The sequence below is a fragment of the Hippocampus zosterae genome, chromosome 9 (assembly GCF_025434085.1).
Source record: "Hippocampus zosterae strain Florida chromosome 9, ASM2543408v3, whole genome shotgun sequence".
NCBI classification, from domain to species: Eukaryota; Metazoa; Chordata; class Actinopteri; order Syngnathiformes; family Syngnathidae; genus Hippocampus; species Hippocampus zosterae.
Window position 1 is genome coordinate 16,527,063 of NC_067459.1, and position 22,072 is coordinate 16,549,134.

At 43.9% G+C, this 22,072-nt stretch overlaps 3 protein-coding genes across 4 annotated transcripts; all 3 read left to right on the forward strand.

Moving 5' to 3' along the window:
• Positions 1–762: 762 nt before the first annotated feature.
• c1galt1lb (core 1 synthase, glycoprotein-N-acetylgalactosamine 3-beta-galactosyltransferase 1, like b) lies at positions 763–11,146 on the forward strand. 2 transcript variants are annotated; one of them, XM_052077322.1, is made up of 5 exons: positions 763–980; positions 1,044–1,117; positions 2,241–2,504; positions 4,440–5,104; positions 8,463–11,146. In XM_052077322.1, the coding sequence occupies exons 3-5, from the start codon at positions 2,273–2,275 to the stop codon at positions 8,763–8,765; spliced, it is 1,200 nt and encodes a 399-aa protein (XP_051933282.1). In that variant the 5' UTR covers positions 763–980; positions 1,044–1,117; positions 2,241–2,272; the 3' UTR covers positions 8,766–11,146. The 2 variants fall into 2 exon arrangements, with proteins under 2 accessions (XP_051933282.1, XP_051933281.1); XM_052077321.1 differs by lacking the exons at positions 763–980; positions 1,044–1,117 and adding an exon at positions 1,452–2,129.
• Positions 11,147–11,256: 110 nt separating this feature from the next.
• Positions 11,257–13,801, forward strand: apof (apolipoprotein F). The gene has a single exon (XM_052077320.1). The coding sequence runs from the start codon at positions 11,918–11,920 to the stop codon at positions 13,169–13,171; it is 1,254 nt and encodes a 417-aa protein (XP_051933280.1). The 5' UTR covers positions 11,257–11,917; the 3' UTR covers positions 13,172–13,801.
• An 803-nt stretch (positions 13,802–14,604) lies between these two features.
• LOC127608298 (proliferation-associated protein 2G4) lies at positions 14,605–21,308 on the forward strand. Its single transcript, XM_052077323.1, has 13 exons — positions 14,605–14,835; positions 15,911–16,039; positions 16,141–16,246; positions 16,371–16,440; positions 16,506–16,598; positions 16,681–16,744; positions 16,847–16,925; positions 18,167–18,245; positions 18,742–18,875; positions 18,963–19,057; positions 19,141–19,268; positions 20,192–20,245; positions 20,342–21,308. The coding sequence occupies exons 1-13, from the start codon at positions 14,754–14,756 to the stop codon at positions 20,402–20,404; spliced, it is 1,176 nt and encodes a 391-aa protein (XP_051933283.1). The 5' UTR covers positions 14,605–14,753; the 3' UTR covers positions 20,405–21,308.
• Positions 21,309–22,072: the final 764 nt, after the last annotated feature.

A 22,072-nucleotide genomic window follows, 5' to 3' on the forward strand; every position in this document is an offset into this window, starting at 1 on the left:
TTGTTGTGGTTTGTTTAATCAAGGGTCATATGGTGATACAGTATTGATGACATTTAATGCTAAATTACGGAATCACCAGTCGCAGATGATGGTCATTCAGTTGCTTTAATTTTGTGGAAAAATAGTGAATCACAGACTTGACACAAAACTGAAGTCCCTTCAAATTGCAACTTTCTGGCTTTAGTATTTCGAGGGAAACAGTGAGTCAGTAACAATTATGTTTTTGGACTGGGGTGGGGGCGTCAATCTAAATGTCCATTTCCCCAAACTAGTGTTAATTTCGTTATCGAATACTGAAAGAAAGTTGTCGGCAAGTGACGTTTTTCACGGGACAAAAACCAGACAAGACTTGAACCCCCAATAATAAACAATAAACCGAGACTACATCAGTATGCATTTCCGTGGACTAACGAAGATGCGACTTAAAATGTAGTTCACGAAATGAAGACTGCGCTAAAATCTGTTGAGAATTCACAAACAGAGACGAGACGAAAATTAGATAATTTTTGTCAAGCCTCCTCTGGTCATCCTAGCTCGTCTTATCAACCGTTGAGCCAATCGTTATCCTTTAAAAAATCTACCACGAGACGCGAACACACTGAGTGCTCGTTAGTCTGCAGTTGGCGGCACGGTAGTTCGCCTCACAGTGCAAAGATAATAATAATATATTTTATTTATAAGCACCTTTCAAGACACCCAAGGACACTTTACAATAACAAAAAACAACACAAAACAATACGGCCCTACAGATGCAGGGTCCGATTCCAGCTCTGAGGGCTCTTTCATGTAGAACTCGTCAAGTCTAACCTGAAAAGAGGGCTCGGTAAATTGGATCCCACTGTAGAGAGTCTACCCAAGTAAGCTTCAAGTTTTGGAAGACGTTCTCAGATGTGGTTTCCTTCCGCTGTTGAGTGCATCTCTGCCAGCAAGCTGGATTTTTCGTGAAAGTGAACTGTGAACCAGAACAGGGGATATGGCGGGTAAGAGTGGGAGGAGTTAGAGAAAGGATGACGGAGGTGGGTAATTATTATTTTGTTTCACAGATGCTGTTTTCCAACAGTTTCCGGGGGCCAAGGAAGCTGATGTGAGAAAGTCCATCAATAATGAAATCTGTGAGGTAAAACATTAGCTGAAGCACAAGTCGCAATCTTAATGAATATTCTGAACTGGTATGTTGCACTGCTGCAGGATGTTAAATTGAGTTTAAAAAATATTTGAAATGTTACACTTTGAAGAGATTGCACTTTAAAGACTTTGCAGTGTTTAACGTTGCACTGTGAACAAAGTACATGTCTACCTCAAAATCGTTTTCTTTTTGTTTTTATTCAAAGAAAATAGTTTTTTTTGTTTTTATAGGTAAGATTTGATCGTTTTCTCGTGCATTTAAAAACTCGTAATTGCTTTCTTTTGTGTGTTACAAAAAGACTTGCAATACACTATAATGCACGTCTGTGTTTAGTCGGGATGGAACAATGAACATAACGGAACGCGCGGGCAAGATGCAATTTTGCGATGGAATAAAGATATGTCGTTTTTATGTCTCTATGTCGATAGTTTCAATGCCTTTAGTTTTTTTTAGAAAACCTATTTTTGTGCCGAATGACGTGGTACGGGAGAAGAGTCCGAACAATGTCCGGAGTGGGCGTGTCCATGTGGCGTCACGTACTAAGCGGAAACCTTTTCCCTGACCGCTTCTTGTTTTCAGCAGCTAAAAGTGGCTTCTCTTGTTTCTCCTCGGATTATTTTCACTACCGAACATTGGCGTAGCATGACACCGAGCTGAGGCGCTTGACAAACATCTACTCCGCCAGACTGCCACGTTTGGGTGAACTTCTGCCGCCTTAAATGGTAGCTGCTTAGCTAACACCGATAGTTAGGCTTTCGAGGAAAATGTTTAGCCGTACTCGTGGTCCTGCACAGTCCCTGCGTATGATTTGTTGGCGATAATTCGCTCGTACTTCTTCCTCTCGTCGTTACTGTGAGGTGACATGTTTAACATGGCTAGCAAAGCGAAGAAACAACCACTCCTGCAACCTGGGGTGTAATGATCTTTCTCTCATCCGCGTCGTGGAGATATTTCGTGGCCGTGAAGGAAACAGTTGCTATGGTGTCTACGCTACGTGCGCCTAGTAAGTTCAATAAACCACTCCTTTCAGAACTGGAAGGTGACAACCCCTTTCTGACGTCGGCGTGTAAGTTTTTCAAGGCCTTCCGCTGACCTATGTGGTTTTCCCCTCAAGCGCTTGGCTGACGGCGACACAGCAGGCTCAGCATGAAGTCCCCGGGGTGCAGAATTTCATTCTGTATGGGTTTCATGGTGGGATTCTTCACGCTCTACCTGGTTCTACGGCAAGTGGGCATTAGTCAGAATTTCTCTGTGCAACCGATCCACAAACTGGTTGAACACAATGACCACCAACGGCATGAAGAAGAGGAGGAAGAAGACAAGAGATGGAAGAAAGAGAGATCTGCCCTTTTCAATCTCAAACACCCTCACCATTCTGGTAAGTGTGCCTCCCCACATCAACAGTAAGCAAAGGTGGGTAGAGTTGCCAAAAATATACTCAAGGAAGAGGGCATTTACTTTAGAACAGTGGTTCAAAACTCTGGTTTAAATCCCAGGGGTTCTTCGACAAGTCCCAGCTGAGGTCAAGGCATACACATCTTTGTCAGCACAGATGAGCAAGCCTCCTCGCTGCCCATCTTCAAAGCCCTCCTCAAAACTCACTTGTATTCTTTGGCATTTGACTAGGCATGACTTAGATTTGTTCTTGATTTTACTGTTTGGTGCTTTCTACCGCCTTTATTACCGATTTGTCATACTCTTTATTGTGCATGTTAAATTGCTCCATGTACAGCACTTTGTATGCAGCGATGGCTGTTTGAAAGTGCTCTATAAATACTCTTGACTTGACTTGTCTGCATTTGTGTGTACATCTGCTCTGTTTGCTTGAGTAGCGATTCGCAGAGATGAAAGTCCTCCGGATTTTCATGAAAATTCATCTAGAAAATTGAAGAAAAATTGCCTAAAATTAATCCGGATATTAATTGACAACGTTGAACGAACACGCATTTGAGTTCGTTGTTTTGATGTCACGAGCGTAGCCATGTGGAGGCACGAACACTAAGAAGATTTGCGTCTCTTTATAAACACACTTGCTAAACCCCAGTTAAATAAATAAAGAGACGCCGTGGACAAGAAAGACGGTTGTTGTAATTAAAAAAAAAAAAAAAATATATATATATATATATATATATATACCGGTATATATTTGGACAAAAGGGAAACACAGCAGAAAAATGTGAGCGTCGTGTCGTCTTGGCTCGCTCTGTTTAACTGTTGTCGTAGGTCAAAGCTTTTTGCTATGTGACCTCGGTTGCGTCGGCGCTGATCGGTTGAAACCAAAAGATGCGTGCGTGTGTATGTGTGCGTACATGGTAACCCTGACGCACGCACAGCAGAGAGCAGCGGATGATCGAGTGCTGAAGTGAGCTTCGCTCGAGTGGCGTCGCTACAACAGTAACACTCTCCACAGTAACACCAGGTAGACAGGCAAGCTGACATATGTTGCAGCTCCGAAAAAAGGAGAGCTGTGGTGTTGGTTTTTAAAACTGATACTTTATTTATGCTTTTCAGTCCCACCCAATACAGAAACCTCCTTCTCTGTCTCCTGCGTTCTCTTCTGTCGTTTTACTCGAAAAATGTAAATTACCGATAACTTGAATGACACGAAGAAAATCGAAAATAATCCACCAGAACAGAAATTCAAGATAGGAAATCACAAAATAAATTCTAGTGGTCGGCAGGGTTGTGAACACACAACAAAGGAATAAATAACAATCACATTTGACAATAAAGTTTATCCAATCCAACAATTTTGAGACAGTCCAGTCTCCTACACATACGTGGAATAGACGCAAGTGTTAGGAACACGTTAAAATGGTCATGGCTTGCGGAAAAGGATTTGAACAGAGATTTTTTTTTTTGTCCGACTACATTCGAAAGGTGGACAAACCTGGTAAATCAGTTAAGATAATTTTAAAAACACACGAGATGGATGATAAGATAAGATAAGATATCCTTTATTCGTCCCACACTGGGGAAATTTACAGCCTCCAGCAGCAAGAATGTATGTAGAAAGAAGAAAGGAGAAAGAGAAAAAAAAACAACAAACATCTTTCAATTAAATACAATATGAACACAAATGGATAAATCGCAGTACTATTTACGATTTTCCTTCACATCATTGAATTATTATTATGTGTGCTCCTCTCATGCTGGCATTTGGCAAATAGGAATAAGTTTGGTCATCTGTCTCTTAAATCAGAAAGAGTTTCATCAGATTTTTTTTTTTGTCAATACAATGAAGAGCATATGTCACTTTTTTACACCTTGCAGCTAGTAAGGTTTTGATTTCAATTTTTATTTATTTTTTCAGATGAGGATAGCCGAATGGCAGATGAACTATACAAAAAAGTACGCATTCTTTGCTGGGTAATGACTACACCTACCAACCTGCAGACGAAGGCTCGCTATGTGAAGGACACGTGGAGTCGGCACTGCAATGTGATCGTCTTTGTGAGCTCCGTAAGCAATCCCGACTTCCCGGCTGTGGGTATGGATACAAAAGAAGGGCGCGACCAGCTTTACTGGAAAACCATTCGGGCATTACATTACGTCCACGAGCATTACATCAATGAAGCCGACTGGTTCCTCAAAGCAGATGACGACACTTACGTCGTCGTGGACAACCTTCGGTGGGTGCTTGCTAACCACACCAAGGACGAGCCCGTTTATTTTGGTCGAAGATTCAAGCCCTACATCAAGCAAGGCTACATGAGCGGCGGTGCGGGTTACGTGCTGAGTCAAGAGGCCCTGCGACGCTTTGTTCAAGGATTTCAGAACAAAGTGTGCACTCACACCAGCTCAGTGGAGGATCTTGCTTTGGGCCAGTGCCTGGAGAAAGTTGGGGTGCTGGCAGGAGACTCCCGAGACACTTCCCAACGGGAGACATTTCATCCCTTCATCCCTGAGCAGCATCTCACCGCCGAGTTCCCGAAGAGCTTCTGGTATTGGAGCTACTGCTACTACCCCATCTCAATGGCAAGTAACATAAAGAATTTCTTGACATGAGTCGCCTGAGTCCAGTGAGAATGTTTCTCCAACTTTTAGCGAGCCAAGGCACATGTTTGGTTCCCTCAGCTCATTGAACAGGAGAGACGTTCTCAAGGCTTGCTTCACTTGGACTTTATTTGTAGATTAGTAACATGACTGTGCGGTCATCAAATCCAATGGGCAAAAGTTCCCTTATGTTGTGTCCTGAAGCTCCTTTTTCCAAAGTGACTGAGAGGATCTCACTCAAGGGTGGCCAACCCGTGGCTCGCGAGCTGTATGCGGCTCTTTGACTGGTTCAATGCGACTCCTGTCCTTTCACACGACAATTGTTGAAAAAGCCTCGCTGATGGCGCTGCCATTCAAACAACGGCGCTTAATGCACAGAACGTACTACGTCAGCCTATCATCATTCCCGTTACTTGATTGACATAGAGGGCAACCAATCAGATGACTGAATCACCGCCCATGCGTAGACAACAGCGCTGAGTGCTAAGCTAGTCAGCGAATTACCTCCGTTTTTAGGGCGCAGGTGCCCAATACGTCGATCGCAATCAACCAAGAGCCAGCGGACTGGTCCCAAGTTGACCGCGAGCGGTGGGAGGAGTAGGGGGGGGGGGTAGTGTCTTAGGGTTGTATTTATGTTCGGGCTTTTGTGTGTGTGGCTCTTTGCAGTAACGCAGTAAAAAAATTGGCTCTTAGTCTCTGACTGGTTGGCCAGCCCTGATCTCGCTTCTTTCTTCGACTTCTCAACCTAATGGGGTTTATGCCAAGGTCGGGAAGGGGCAATCTTTTGCAGTGCACATACTTTTGGGTCACACAGTGATATTAGTGTTACATTTTTGTGAATATTTTATCTGCTAGTCAACGACACAGTTGTCACGCTGTTTTGTTTTCCTTTCTTTTAATGTGTGCCTTTGTATGAGGCCGCTGTCGGATTAGCCTACGTGGACTCCAGGCAAAAATGGCAACTCTGAGCGAAGTGCAATAAAAATGAGGGCCATACACAAACTAGCTCGGAATATTCCATGCGCAAAACCACAAGATGCAATCAGCCAGGCTGCCAGCATCCTCGCAGTCCCTTATCTATCGGTGACATTTTTTTCTGGTACAATAGGTTGAGCCCAAACTAGAATTGCAGGAACAAGCACCCGCAACAAAAATAATTTTTAGGACATGACGCACAATGTGCAAAACTGGCAAACATTTGCCAACTGCCACTATGGAATTTTGAGTCATCTGTTTAGGGCAGGGTTGTCCAAACTGCAGCCCAGGGGCAATTTGTGGCCCACCATCCAATTCATAGCAGCCCACATCATATTCAAAAATAACTTTTGACATCCGCGGCCCGGTAGTCCAGTGGTTAGCACGTCGACTTCACAGTGCAGAGGTACCGGGTTCGATTCCAGCTCCGGCCTCCCTGTGTGGAGTTTGCATGTTCTCCCCGGGCCTGCGTGGGTTTTCTCCGGGTGCTCCGGTTTCCTCCCACATTCCAAAAATATGCATGGCAGGCTGATTGAACACTCTAAATTGTCCCTAGGTGTGAGTGTGAGCGTGGATGGTTGTTCGTCTCTGTGTGCCCTGCGATTGGCTGGCAACCGATTCAGAGTGTCCCCCGCCTACTGCCCGGAGACAACTGGGATGGGCTCCAGCACCCCCCGCGACCCTAGTGAGGATCAAGCGGTACGGAAGATGAATGAATGAATGAATGAACTTTTGACATCATCCACAATGCTATTTTTTATATAGATTTTTGAAAAGGGGTAGGATCAGGATGGACAACGTTAAGTCAAGTCAACTGTATTTATAGAGAACTTTCAAACATACAAAGTGCTGTACATGGAGCAATTTAACATGCACAATAAACAGTAAGACAAATCGGTAATAAAGACGGTAGAAAGCACCAAACAGTAAAACCAAGAACAAATCTAAGTCATGCTGAGTCGAATGCCAAAGAATACAAGTGAGTTTAGTTCTTCGTACGTCTAATGATGTCTGGTCCGCAGACCTTCAAGCGCCGGGCAGGTGTGTAGGGGTGGATGAGCTCAGAGAGGTTAAGGTGGCGCGAGATTATTCAGAGATTTGAAAACAAATAAGAGCATCTGGAAAATAACTCTAAAATGTACGGGGAGCCAGTGAAGGGATGCCAGAGTAGGAGTTATGTGCTCCCTCTTACGAGTACCAGTCAAGAGGAATTCTGGACCAGCTGAAGGCACTTAATGGAGGACTGGCCGTGAATAGTTTTGGCCACGAGAGAACGTGGTTTGCAAAAAAAAAAAAAAGAAAGCGTAAGTGGCCTCATCACAACACGTACTATACTAAACTCTCGCAATGACTATTCAAAGAACTTCTTCATGTCTATGATCCAGCCGTCATTGTTCTTGTTTGTCTCGCTGCTTCTCTCTCATCAAGTGCCACGCTCGATTCTTAAGGATGTACTGCTGCTGTGGTGAATGGCCCAATTTTCAACCCGTCAAAATGACATTTTTCCTACAATCTTCCGTCAATGATGGAAAATTGTCGGGTAATGTACCATCTGCTGAAACAGAAATACATGTTTAAAGGATGTAAATAATTATACAGACTTGTTTAACTTAGATTTTGTGGAAAAGACAGGCTTTAATTTATCACAAATCACCCCTCCTCCTCCAGAGTCATCACGAATGAAATAGGAAATGTCGGATTTGCTTCGGGCTCGGGCCTGCAAATCAAGTTAATTGGTCGGGCTTAAATACCAGCGGGCCGGGTCGGGCTGGATTTTTTTGGCCCAATTTTACCTGTACATCAAATCCATGGTATCATTTTAATCACTGTCATGACATTTATTTTCCACCTGATAGCGCAGTAGTACAAATAAAGCCTCATGATGCTTCGGCCCAGGAACGAACCAGTTGAATGGAAAGCCTCATTGCTCCATGAGGCTTCATTTTCCCATCACTAGTTGTTGAATCAATAACAACGATCCTCGATCATAAACCAATCGAGCATTGCGGAAAGTAAAAAAAAAAAAAAACGAAATGGCAGGAGCGTCGCCGAACACACTGGCGCACAGGCGGCCATCTTGGGCTTTTTACGTTAGAAGTATAGCTGTCGAAAAAGTGGGGGACATGAATAATGGGGACTACCACTCATACAAATGATCAATGTTTTTCGATATGCAAAGACAAATACATTTATAGCTAAAATGGTCACTGAATTTCTCCTCATGACAATGTAAAGATTTGCAGGGTTAAAGGTTACCTGTGTGAATAGTTTTGAAATGTGTGTTACTGTCATCATTTTCTATGCATTTATTTTTTATGAGTCTTGACTGTCGCGTAACCACGCCATTGTGATTCTTCCTCCCCAGGGTCCAAACTGCTGTTCAGACCTGTCTGTGTCCTTCCACTATGTGCACGAGAGCAACATGTATTTGTTGGAGTACTACACCTATCACCTACGTGCCTTTGGCTACAAATACCGTTACCAGCCCCCTACCCCGCTCGGCTACACTTCCGTGCGCTCAAACTCCAAGGATGATGCTGCTGCTGCTGCTGCTCCTGTCGTTGCTAACAAGGAGAACAAAGCTGATTCTCAGGAAAAGGAACAAAAAGAAGGTGTAAATGGTGACAATAGTCCGGATGACCCGCCTCCAGCGGGCAAACAAAGGTAGGACCAACTGGGTATGAGAAACAATCGGATCATGAATGAAGAATCTGTTGGCTCATGTTTTAATGACACACGTCATAAATAACCTCAACTGTGAAACTAGTCAAACATCAGCATCATTGTCAACATTTCTTTTTTCTTTCTAGTTTGTCAAGTCATGGCAGTGCGGACTAAATCGGCTGCATTCTTTTTGAATTGTAAAAAAGCACCTTTTCTATCCACGCGTACACCAGCTAGAATTGTGCCATTGTTCAAAAATTTTCTTAGGATAACAAACCCCGGTCATGCTTGCATTTGTTTGCGTCACTGCTCCAATGCCTTGAACTAAGCAAACAACTGTTGCGTTAACTGCGGCAAGTGTCACATGGAAAGAATGACCCACCATTGTTCGCACGGATCATCATGCATGACCCTTACTCCATCAGGCTCTCAAATAGTTCCGTTTGAGGGCTGGGCCTTTCAATATGTTTTTCTGAACAAAAGAATCTGGACACAGTCTAATCACCCTTAGATGCCGGATGATCAGTATGACTGCGATACGCCCAAGTAGACAAAATCTGGGGGCGAAACGGAACCAAAATAAAGCAACGCTAAAGTTGCACCTTTAATTGCACACACCGGAAGCAAGAAAAAAAATGAAACAGATGACTGAATATAGAAGCGGCGCGGACCACCAGCAGAAAATGGAAGCTTTCCCAGTTTCCAAGCACTTTCCACCGCGCTGCGGTGGAGTTTTATTCCGAGCGTCAGCAACATGTTGCGCCTAGGTCGCCCCCAAGGGTGAGCAGCCTGCGGGCCTGTTGTAAAGATGGCTCACTAGCGATGGGAAATTGGGATTTCCGAGGAATCTCGTTGAAATGTGCTCATTTGAAGACTGACATAAAGTATTGCGGATTGATAATGATCAGTTTCCTGAGTTGTAAAGTCGCTGATCATTGTAGTGAGAAACATCGGTGTCCTCACATAGATCATCATCGATTGCTAACATATTTAAAGGTAATTTAAGCGAAACTTGGCTAATTCCATCTTTCTTTAGCATTCACATTGTTGGAAGTGCGTCACCTTTTTTTTAATCTGACGTTTAGGTGCAGATTATCCTGTAAAAGTAGTGCATCAATCAATAACAATATCCGACATTTAGTTGCCTTTTGCATCGAACCCGCCAATGCAATTTGCCACAATTTTGTGGGCAGCCACATAGCCACACAACATACTGAAGTCGGATAATTGTGGTGAGCACAACAGGCTGCAAACAAAAATCAAAAAATTGATCAAGCGTATTATAACGAACCCAAAGTTGCACTTTGCTCGCTAAATTCTCTCAAGCTTCCGTCCACAACCACACGTTGCTGGACACCCTTCGAACGTCTGTTTGTCTGATCAGATGAAGAAAACGGAACGTTCTCGCTCGACTGCACACTTTCAGGATGTTGATCCGTCTCTGGAGGTTAAACAAATCTTTCCACTGGCCTGTGCTTCCAAAGAAAAGAAGGCCTCTACTAAACCAGCTATGTCAAATGCTTTTGGCTTGCACTACTAGTTGAAAAGAGACGAACTTGCACTCAGCACGTGTCACATTTCCGTTGGTTCGCCCGCAGTGGGTTAGTTGCCACGTGTCGGCCGCACACGTGAGGGTTTGTGGTGAATTAATTCAATACATCCAATGATGAGCCCCCGGCCTTGCCGATGGTTGACTTTGTGAGCATTTCTCATGTTTTTTTTTTGTCCTGCAATGTTATTAATCTTTAAAATAATGTGGTCGAAACATTTTTTTCCTTTGTAATTTGTGCAACTTCAACTGTCAAACCGAAGATACTCATTCTTTAATATCATGATGTGGCAGACACTGTTTTTCTTTGAAATGAAAAATAAATGTCATTTGTTATGTATTTTTCTAAGAAAAAAACCAAACAAACGAAAAAACACCCGAGCTGCTTACTTAGCTATTTTTCTCACTGAAATTGAACGTGCGTGGGGTACCTAATCAAATGCCTTTAGGAACCGTACCAACACGGTTCAGGTGTGTTTATTTACATGTAGGGCTGCAAATGTGCAGCTTGCCATCAGCATATGCTATATATTCCATGTAATTTGTCTATCATTTCCCACATCGTATTTCTGAAGTACCTGCACCTTCCTTAGCCAGCTCGATATGGATACGAGCATTTCAAATTTTGTCACCATCAAAATTCATTTTGTTTTCATGACAATCTGCTCCCGATGACATTCAATGATGGTGTACAGTACTGTAATTATGGTTGCTGTGGATTAATGACAGTATTGATGTTTTGAATTGATTTGTTTTGTTTTTTTAAGTGAGTGTGTGGTCAGGCTATTTGCAACGGATGGTACTTTAATCACTATCAATAAAGTGTATTTGATTGATACATGCTACATGACTGTTTTCTTATGATTGCAAATACCAAAAATGTGCTCACATATAAATAATGTGTTTCTGTGCATCGATATTGAAGGTTGCACACACACACTCACACACGGACATTAGGGAGTGCATCCAATTTAAGGACCTTCACCCCACTTAGCCTCCATTTGCCATACTTCCCTTTCATAGTGTGGGAGATAAATTAGCTGGCGGCACGAGGGGAGAGTGCTTTCAAGTATTTGGGTCAAAAACAAAACCTGGTCAGGGGGATGCGAGGCAAACAAACAAAACTGCCTTTGCAACACACGAACTTTTCCCCACGTGAATCAATATTCCAGACCTCATCTCCTTTGTGAGCAAAGAGAAGAGCGAGCTGAAAAGACAGATGAGGCCGAAGGAGGAGGGCTGTGGGATGTCCGGTAAAGGATGGGGATTCTCATTGGCGGCTTGTGAAGAGATTACTTGGAATTTGAGGCAAAACCGTGGAGGGGACGCAGAAGAATCCTACAATCAGCAGTCTTCTCAGTCTTAGTCCAGTCACTGTGCAGACTCTGCTTCAATTAACTGAGGTAGGTTGCGTTTGAAAACAGAATATGCTTGAACTTTTTAAGACGACTGGTAATTGCATTGTTGTCCTACAACTATCTTTGTGCTAGCTTTTTTGGGGGTTTGTTTTCCTAATAGCATAGTCCAAATAACTTGGTCCCAGATCTGCTGTGGAGTATTTCACAGGACATTGACTGCATGTTTTGTTTGTGTACTTTATCAGCAGAATGATGACCTCCAAGTCAAAGTGGCTGATTGTAGTCCTGCTTCTGCTCAATGAACAAGCACTGTGCAAGGCGCAGCCTTCTCCGCGAGGCATTCTTGGAGCAGGCGGGCCGGGCCGAAGAGATCCACCAACGCGACCACAATTTGGTCTCCCCGTTGCAGAAGAGACTGATTCTGAATCAACTCTTAGACCTGCAGAGAAGCGCCTAAATTCAGCCAAACGTTTGGTATCTCTCCTCAAGGCGAAGCTACAAGACTCGATTCCACATCTCTCCAGTTTGAGGAATATAAGCTGTGGGGAGCTGCTGTCAGCCAGTGGTCTTGATGACCTTTTCTCCTCCAAATTCCCGCAGGAGCTTCTGGGTCTGTCCTTGGTGCCAGTACTGGTGGTGGCTGGCTGCCTGCAGGAGGCGCACACGCTTGTGGTCAAGCTGTATGGCTCGCTGGGGGTGGCCGATACCAACGAACTCCTCCTTGAAGTGGAAGACTTGATCCAGAGGAGAAAGTCACCAGCTGAAGCAAAAACATCGACTCAGGATAGTGAGCAAGCAGAGCGCCACCTAGATGCCGTCATGTTTAACATTCAGCAGCTGGCCATGGTGGGAAAGGGTTCAGGACGAGCGAAGTCAATGCAAAATTGCGACGATTGGACCAGGGTTAATGGAACCATGCTGCTTGGAGTTGTTGTCCAGGATGCTAACAGCGGGCTGGAGAAGGCTATGGACACCTGTGAAAAGATGGGGGTCATGTGCGCCGGGGTCACAAGCGGTGTGCTCCCTGGACGATATCAGGCGGTGTTCAAGAGAGGCAGTCGCATCCTACCGTCGCAAGCCGCCGACTGTTGGATCCGTCAGTGTTACACAGAGCTTTCATCTACCGCCGCCTCTGCTCGACGGCTGCGACGCGGCCTCCGGGGGACGTGCATCAACCAAAATGAGGAGCGCGTGTTCAGAGTGATGGAGTGGATCCCTGCAGTCAGCACCCTCTACAATTTGGGAACAGCTGTTTATTACGCATCGGTCAACTGCTCCGAAACGGCCAAAGAAAGAGCTGTACTCACCGCCGTGGACCTCGGGACAGACGTCCTCATGGTCGCCACGGGTGGCACCGCCGGTGTGGCTGGTTATGCACTCGGTGCCGGTGTCAAGACAGGCGTCAAGGCTGGGGTTAAGTACCTACTAGGCTCCTTGAAGCATGAAGACGATGTGTTGGTCAACCAGTCTAGATGGGAGGAGGGTGTCTTTACTGTACAGTAATCTTAATGAACCACACCAATCGTCATGTGATGTCCTCATTATTACACTCTCTTTTCATGTATGTAGTCTTACCCTTATTTTCACTGTGCAATGTTTTCGTACTCTTTATAGGATATTAACTTGCTTTTCATTCTATGTTTTTAAGTACCGGTACTCTTTTTAGGACGTGACACTATGATGTAACACGTACTTCCGGGAGGCACAAAAAAAATGAAGCATTCTCCAATGGCACCACTGGTAATCACCCCGCTCCGTTTTATTTGACCAATGTAGAATAAATTCCACATTAAACTCCAATGTTTTAACATCATTCGTTAAGGTCATTAGGAGTCACTTTTCTGCCATTCGGCCAGAGGTATCCTCTTTTTTTGTGTGTGAAATGGTTTACATGGCACATTATGTTTGACATCAAGAAAAAAAGCTTAACTCATCGTTTGAATTTCCTTCTGTACAAATTTTGAAAGTCAGCAGATCATCACATAATTTGGAGAGACACTCGTCTGCATTGTGACTGTTGTTGGGAGGCAGACAATGAAATTTGCTAATTCTATTTAATTGTTCAACATTTATCTAGAAATGCTCTGACAAAAAAATGAGGTAAAGAAAAATAAATAAAATTGTTAAGATACATGTATTTTTTTTTTTTTAATTGAACGTTTCCCCCTCATGTACAATGGCGGTTCTAGATCAATTTCACTGAGGGGGAGCTGGCTGGGGACAGGGGTTTTGATAGAGGGGCACATTCAACCCAGGGCTAAAAAGAGAAAAAAAGGCCCTGGGAGAACATGCAAACTTCACACAGGAAGGCCTGAGCATCTGGCGATCTGTCATTTTTTTAAAAATGCAATGCGAAAGTGCTACTATTTCACATTGTCTGCTCCGACTCCCACACATCGGGGACCGCGGTTGAGTTTTATGATTATACAGCTTCAGCCGCGTATCATGTGGTTATGCTCCCAGCACTCATTATTTGCTCACGTCTAATACTTAAATGTCCTGTATTTGCTAAGAGAAAAAAAATTGACATCTAGTGGGTAAAATTACAGTGTGTCACACAAGCGATTCTGAAGGCCCTGAGCAAAACGACTGACTTGGCAACACTCTGAGCCTGAGGCATTAATCTGATTGGTCCAGAAAAAAAAAAATAACATCCACATGTACCGGAAACAGTACAGCCAAGATAAACTCTGCGAAATGCAGATAAGAAATTAAATGCACACAATATCGTGAAGAGACATTAGAATTGAGGTTGTAACTATATGTTCTGATTTGTTTTAGGCCAGCATTCAGGCATAAACGACAATGGCCACATCTAACATGGCGGTTGCACTGACGTATGTGACGTGAAACTTAATGTCATCGTATTTTAAATCTGGGAGAGAGGGACACCCACATTTTGGCGGGTTTAGTAGTCACCGTGACGTGAAACTTATTCTCAAGTGGGAAGGGCTTAGGGCGCGGACGGTGTCCGGTGTGGCGGCAACCGGGTTTGAGTGTGTTCAGGCTAGTCGACCGGAGCCAGAGCGGAGGCGCTGGGATTTGTGTCACTTTACGCCCGATTCGCTACTCCGAGTCTGTCGATATGTCCGACGAGGAGCAGGAACAGACAATTGCCGAGGACCTCGTGGTCACCAAGTACAAGATGGGCGGCGACATCGCCAACCGTAAGTGTTCGCCTCGCAAACTGCTACGCTCTGCTTATGTTGGCCTGTTCAAGTGCAGCCATGTGGTTGACATGCGAGGCGCACGTATGCTACGAGCTAGCTCCGAGCATGCTAACTGGCTGGCTAACTAGCTACCTAGCAGGTGCAGGCAAAGCTCTTCTTCCAGCCTCGCCTCATGTTCGCTCTTTTGTTGATTTTGACTGCCACTGTGCAAATAACATGACAGGAATCGGGTGCTAATGCAAAGATAGCTTCATGCAACTCATGTGCCATCCTGAATTGTATAACTCAAATTTGCTCTTGAACTACAACCATGAACTCAGATTTTTGTCAACTTTTTCTTCTATATAACGTGCAATTTTAATTCAGGGTAATGAAAAATCAAGCGTCCAATTGTGTCATAGTTGCCTGAATTTGCATTTTTGCAACAGATCGCGTGTAATTTGTTCATTTTATGTTTTTCAACTACAGTGTGGACAGGAACAAATTTGACATTGTGAACATCTAATTACACACCACCAAACAACAATACAACATAATACCACATAAATACTGTTTACTTGAGTAATAATGGCTCAATTGTACATTAGCCATGTCGTGGGAGAGCAATTAATTCTTCTACATTTTATATGTCAATGGCATTACTTCTTGTAAATGAGTATGTTTCAGACAAAGTGTGTGTAACTGGATAATTTCATCTGCTGATATCTCATGCCACGTTGTTTGGCAATCATGATTCTGGAAGCTAGTCCTGGAAGCTAGTCATTGACATTTCGCAACTGCAGTACCGGTACTTGATAATTGAGTCGCCTGTACATGCTAATGAGATGCAATAGTGGCAAAAAAGTAAATGTTTTAACCTACTCTAAAAGCACGTTTTAACTCCCCCGTGAGTTGACTAAAGGTAACGTGAATATAACTTTATAAACGGCCCACTCAAATTAAGTCGCAAGTGGTTGACATTGACATCATTTTGGGGCATTTGTTGTCCTCTACAGACACTGCAGATCTTAACATACTTTTCTATTCCTTATCCTGCTGCTTTCAATCCTTCCTATTTTTTTCTCCCCCTCAGAGGCTCTGCGTCTGGTTGTGGAAGCAGCCAAGCCTGGCATCTCTGTGCTTAGCCTATGTGACAAAGGTGACGCCTACATCATGGCTGAAACAGGAAAGGTCTTCAAGAAGGAGAAGGACATGAAGAAAGGTAGGAGTCACCCGATCAACTCAGGTTTCATAATGTCATTTCAGTGATGCTGTGGATAATTTCCAAATAAAAAAAAAAAACTTTTCTCTTCCCTTCTCTAGGCATTGCCTTTCCAACCAGCGTCTCTGTGAATAATTGTGTTTGTCACTTCTCCCCTCTGAAGAGTGACCCCGACTACACACTTAAAGATGGAGATCTGGTCAAAATGTAGGCACAGCGTCCCTTATATCTTCCACTTTCTCTGTGTCTGGAGCATTTTAGTTATCCTCCTCTCTGTGGCCTGCATATTTATAGATGTATGTGGCTGATCTTTTTATCTGTGCTTTTCCAGTGACCTTGGCGTTCACGTTGACGGCTTCATTGCCAATGTTGCTCACAGCTTTGTAGTGGGAGCCACAAAGGTGAGGACACTTGGACTTCAAACGCACAGTGTAGCGTTTAATTTGGCTTCTTGACTTCTTTGCAGGAGAACCCCGTCACAGGACGCAAAGCCGACGTCATCAAAGCGGCCCATCTTTGCGCCGAAGCCGCTCTTCGCCTGGTCAAACCTGGTAACCAGGTAAGCCTCCGTTCAAAGGTTTTGAATCCTCCGAAGAAGTTATAATCAGATAATACAAGCTTTTAATTTTGCCCAAATACAGAACACTCAGGTGACAGAGGCCTGGGGCAAGATCTCCCAGTCATTCAAATGCTCACCTATCGAGGGTGAGTACCTGTCAATATCTTTTGGTGTCACTGATTTTGAAACATGTTTGTACATCTTGATATTTGTCTGGACTGATGAGTCAAGTCTCTTGTGTCTTGAAGGCATGTTGTCTCATCAGTTAAAGCAGCATGTCATCGATGGAGAGAAGACCATCATCCAAAATCCAACAGACCAACAAAGGTTTTGTGTTGTTTTTTTTTCCATTTAAGGCATTTTAAAGCTGGGGTTCTCAAACTAGGGTCTTTGGGCAACTGCCATGGGTCCAACAGCCGTAGCTTGAGTGTCCACAAGATAATTTGTAGCAAATGATACGAATAATAATAATAATAATGCTCTTGCGACGCGGGGGCCCAGTCTCATTCGGTTGGGTCGTCGCAGTGCGTAGAGCCGATCAGCTTCACCAGGGTCCGCCAATGAGCACGGTCATGGGCCAGGTCCGCTGCATCCTCCAGGGTAAGGCCCTAGTGTTTGAGATCCTCTCTGATGACATCAAGCCATCTGGTGTGATGTCTGCCGCGTGGCCTTTTCCAGCCGGCTGTCGCTGGATCAAATGAGAGGATGGCACGGGTTGGGTGTTCCGGGGGTAATCGGAGGAGATGACCAAGCCAACGGATGCGCCTCTGAGCGGCCAGTCGGGATGCAGGGGGCTGAAGGGTATGTTTTCGGAGGTCTGAGTTGGAAACATGGAGGTGCCAGCTGATGTTCAAGATGGTTCTTAGTGACCTGCTGTCAAAGCCGTCGATCCTCTTGGCCTGGGTCTTGTTTAATGGCCAGGATTCTGCACCATACAGGAGGATGGGAAGAACTGCTGCGTTATAAATGCGCATCTTGGTCTTTTGGGACACTGAGTGGTGGCGCCAGAGGGGCCGCCACAGTGACTGCATTGCCGCGAGGGCGCGTCTGCGTTCAATCTCTGGCTTGAGATCGCCGCTGCTGGTAATAGTGGAGCCCAGGTAGATGATGGAGTTGACAAATTGCACTTCGTCTGTGCCAAAGATCAGGGGGCAGGGGTTGGATCCGTCACCGATATACATAAGCTTGGTTTTCTGCCAGCTTACTTGGAGGCCCAGCTTTGCTGCTTCTGTTTGGTATATGGAGAGGGCACTGCTGAGGTGTTGGAGGGAGTTGCTGAACAGGGTGGTGTCATCAGCGTATTCAAGGTCGGTCAGGTGGAAGTTGCCGAGCGACACGCCTGCAATGATACTAAACCTTCCTGATTATGCTGAGTTGGCATTGTGATCATGAGAGGGATCTTTGGGTGTGTGTGTGGGGATGGGGGGGATTCATTGTAGGAGGTCCATGGTATCCAAAGGTTTGAGAATCCCTGGTTCAAAGAACATTTGACAAATGGGCGCATTTTTGAGCAGCCCGATAGCTGGGTTGTCATTGCGCTCACCTTTGAACTCTTTTGCTGATGACAGGAAGGATCATGAGAAGGCAGAATTTGAGGTGCACGAAGTTTACGCTGTGGACGTCTTGGTCAGCACAGGAGAAGGCAAGGTCAGTGATGTTATGTTTGTTTTTGTTTTGTTTTTTTAACTGAGGCTTTTTTAGTTGCATTTAAACTTTACTGATGCATAACTGCCAGTAGATGGCAGTGATGTGAGGCATTGTGCCATTTGAGCCAACTGGTTTGAGAAAGGGTTCATTTCTCAAAGCTTTGTGTGAATACTAAACCAACTGTTGAACAGGTGTGTACGTGCAGGCAGCTGTATCTTAACCACACATGCATTTTTGCATCTGTTTAGACTCTTGGGAATGAATATGAATTGCAAAATATGCATGAGCAAATAATTTGTCAATATTAAGTGTTTAGGCATAATGCAATATATTAATTTTATGTGTGTGCATTTTCCCGCCCTTTCATATCATAACAAAGTAAATGAGGGTATCGTTTTTTTTACCCACTTCCCAGATCGATTTTACTGTCCCCAATTTCCTTGGAACACAAACATCAATAAAATAAAACAAACATGTTGATCATATCTACTGTCAGGCCCGAGATGGAGGTCTGAGGACTACCATATATAAGAGAGACCCTAGTAAACAGTATGGGCTGAAGATGAAGACTTCCCGTACTTTCTTCAGTGAGGTTGAACGCCGCTTCGATGCCATGCCCTTCACTCTTAGGTAAGGAAAATACCGCCTGCTTTAATTCTAAAAGAGTTTGTTCGAAACTAGCTTTCATACTAGATGCTTTTGTCACGTTTGACTCAGAGCATTCGAAGATGAGGCCAAGGCCCGACTAGGAGTAGTAGAATGTGCCAAGCATGAGTTGCTGCAGCCCTTCAGTGTCCTACACGAGAAAGAGGGTAAGGCTTCCCCGCACATGCGTTTTGGGACATCATCAATTAGTGTGAGCTTTTCATTGATCTCTCACTTGTCGTTTTCTCAGGAGAGTTTGTAGCTCAGTTTAAGTTCACAGTGCTGCTGATGGCCAACGGACCTCACAGGATCACCAGCGGGCCCTTTGAGCCGGAGTTGTACAAGTCAGAGCATGAAGTCCAGGATGCAGAGCTAAGGGTATGAGTGAGCGCTTGAGAGGAAAATTGCACAAGTTGGGTAGTGTTAAAAGGGTTACAGATTAATTTACTTTTTTTTTTTTTAACTTGGAAGCAAAAACTTCTACATTTGAGCACTCAATGGTGGGCCCGAAGTCCACCACCAGCACTTTGGCACATGAAACCTGAAATATTCTTCAAAAAGTAGACTTCAAGTTGTTTAAAACAATCACACTACTTTGAAATTCCGCTAGCTAAATGTTCATGCAGAATGCCATCGGCAGGCAGGCTTGCAGTTACCATCTTGATGGCGGTGTTATCACGCTTTAAGCACTGGATTCTGGAACACAAATGATCCAACTAAATTTTAGGCAGACTCTCACAGATGCATATAGTATTTATCCTCTGCAAAAAATCCACTACTGCATCTTACTGAGTGACTTAGTTGTGATGCTCATCTTTAAGAATGTCTGTTAAAAAAAAAAAAAACTGTCCCGGTGGCCCAGGCACTCGCAAAGTACTGCGATAGATGAATGGTGTTTCCCCTTGTTTCAATTACTTAATATGATTTGAGATATGGAAGTTTTGAGTTCGCGGCACGGTGGTCGACTGGTTAGGACGTCCACCTCACAGTGCAGAAGTCGTGGATTCGATTCCAGCTCTGTCCTTCCTGTGTGGAGTTTTTGTGTTCTCCCCGTGTCCGCATGGGTTTTCTCCGGGTACTCCGGTTTCCTCCCGCATTCCAGCGGCACTGAGCTAAGCGCCCGGACCACAAACACATCGGGCAGTACCTTCATTTGAACACTCCAAAGAGTGAGGTTTTACTAACGTACACTTACGCAGCGCAAGCTTGCATCTGTTACTCCATTATGCTTCTGCCTCACTCAAGACTCTGCTAATGAAGTGCAGGAATGATTTTATACTAACACTTGTCGTTCTTTCTAGACTTTACTACAGAGCTCCGCAAGCAGGAAAACACAGAAGAAAAAGAAAAAGAAGGTATTTTCTCAACACAATCGGGTCTTGACAGACCATCTTTGTCCCATGATGTAGCTGTACCGGGCTCATCCTCTTCTTTGCCGTGACTTCCTTCAGGCCTCAAAGACAGCAGAAAATGCAGCGGGACAGCCAAGTGAGGAAACAGACGTGGCAGAATAACTAGCTGCCTTCACGCCCATGCAAGAAGAAAACGACCCTGCTGTCCGACAGTCACTCTGAAGAGCTGATTTCACAATATGTCCAATTTACAAAAGCAACACTGGAACTGGAAGTGCATAATTCATAAGTGACATTGTTTCTTGAACTCTTGGATGCCTAACCCTTTACTGCATTTCAGAAAAGGACAGAAAGGAAATGAGTGAGTGTGCTTGTTACTTAAAAAAAAACTCTCCTCACCTTACTAGTTACAGCTGAAACAGTCCCCCTCTAAAATAACTCAAACTTAACATTGGGCATTAACGGGACTAGCAACTTGTTTTTGATGTCCAAATTTGATTAAAGAATTATTGAAGCCGTTGCTTTCAGCACATGTCCAATCGTGTGTCTGAGGCCATATTTCTCTTAAAGAGGCAAATTAGTGAACGATTTAAGTCATGTCTCAGTTCACTCGTCCTGTGGGCCATCTGCCATTTCTTTGATGGACATACAACAAAGGGTTTTATTTGGTGCTTGTCGCTCCAGAAATTTGACAATGTTAGGATAGTTCCATAAGTGTAGAATTCAACCGACAGTATTTTACAAGGTTTGTAGTGTCAGAGACAGCATGTTTTATGCCGGTCAGATATTTTTCGAAGAATATTCCCACTTATGCATTTAGAAGTTAGAGGGCAAACAGGTGTTGGGGAACAAATGCTAAATGTACTGCCATTAAAGCATGAGAGAAGTCTTGCAGGGTTTATCTTTCTGAAGAGAGAATCTCAGATTTGAGGATTCAAGACATGGCTTCAGATTTGTCCAAATGCACAATACTGCAATGTGGTTTGGTCAGTGGATAAAGGACTTTTCAAATGACTACAATAAACCTTTTCATATTTGTTTTCAATAAAGGTACATTTATGCCAAACATGTATGACTATTTATTGTGATGTGCATTTCTACCCGTGTCTTTTTAATCACGTACAGTAACTATGAATGCATACCTGTCAACTTTTCGGAGTGCCAACCTGTATAAACTACCAAAAAAATCCTTATAAAGAGAAAAAATCCTTATAACATACCAAAGCATTTTATATGTCAAAATAACGGCAGAAAAAAACCCACGAAATTTTCAATGATACTTATTGTAGCTCTCCATAATACAATGTCTGGTTAATGTCTAAGCATCATTCTACTTCGTGGCATTATTGTGTTCAGAGTTGTATTCCTGCGTTACTTATCTCACTAACTCCAAATGCTGACCCATCGGCTCGAAGTTACAACATCCATTCATATTTACTTTGGAAATGAAAGTATTCGAGTAGACGAGCACCATTCTGGGCAAAAGCAAACGGAACTACCTGTTAGGGGAGGGGGAGCGGGGGGGGGGGGGGTGGACGGAAATTTTCAGAATCCGTATGATATGTGCGATACGGCCCTATACGTAAGATTCACCACAAAATCCGTATGAACTATGGCTAAACCGTATGAGCTGACAGGTATGTGTGAATGCATAAAAGTGACTTAACTGGATCTCCGGGATAATGAGTAGAATACAGTACAGGTTGTAAAATTATCGGTTTCTTGTTTGATCAATGAGTAAATTTGTATTATTTAATGTAAGTCTCATGTATACAATATATATTGTAATTGGACAATTATCACAGAGTCACGTGATCCTGAATTGTAGAA

What these genes read in the sequence shown, in the direction of transcription:
- c1galt1lb (XM_052077322.1), top strand. Translation starts at nt 2,273, where the DNA reads ATGAAGTCCCCGGGGTGCAGAATTTCATTCTGTATGGGTTTCATGGTG. An exon ending in CAAACACCCTCACCATTCTG is followed by an intron (nt 2,505 to 4,439) that starts GTAAGTGTGCCT and finishes TTATTTTTTCAG; the next exon opens with ATGAGGATAGCCGAATGGCA. An exon ending in GCTACTACCCCATCTCAATG is followed by an intron (nt 5,105 to 8,462) that starts GCAAGTAACATA and finishes CTTCCTCCCCAG; the next exon opens with GGTCCAAACTGCTGTTCAGA.
- apof (XM_052077320.1), top strand. Translation starts at nt 11,918, where the DNA reads ATGATGACCTCCAAGTCAAAGTGGCTGATTGTAGTCCTGCTTCTGCTC.
- LOC127608298 (XM_052077323.1), top strand. Translation starts at nt 14,754, where the DNA reads ATGTCCGACGAGGAGCAGGAACAGACAATTGCCGAGGACCTCGTGGTC. An exon ending in GATGGAGATCTGGTCAAAAT is followed by an intron (nt 16,247 to 16,370) that starts GTAGGCACAGCG and finishes GTGCTTTTCCAG; the next exon opens with TGACCTTGGCGTTCACGTTG. An exon ending in GCCATGCCCTTCACTCTTAG is followed by an intron (nt 18,876 to 18,962) that starts GTAAGGAAAATA and finishes CGTTTGACTCAG; the next exon opens with AGCATTCGAAGATGAGGCCA.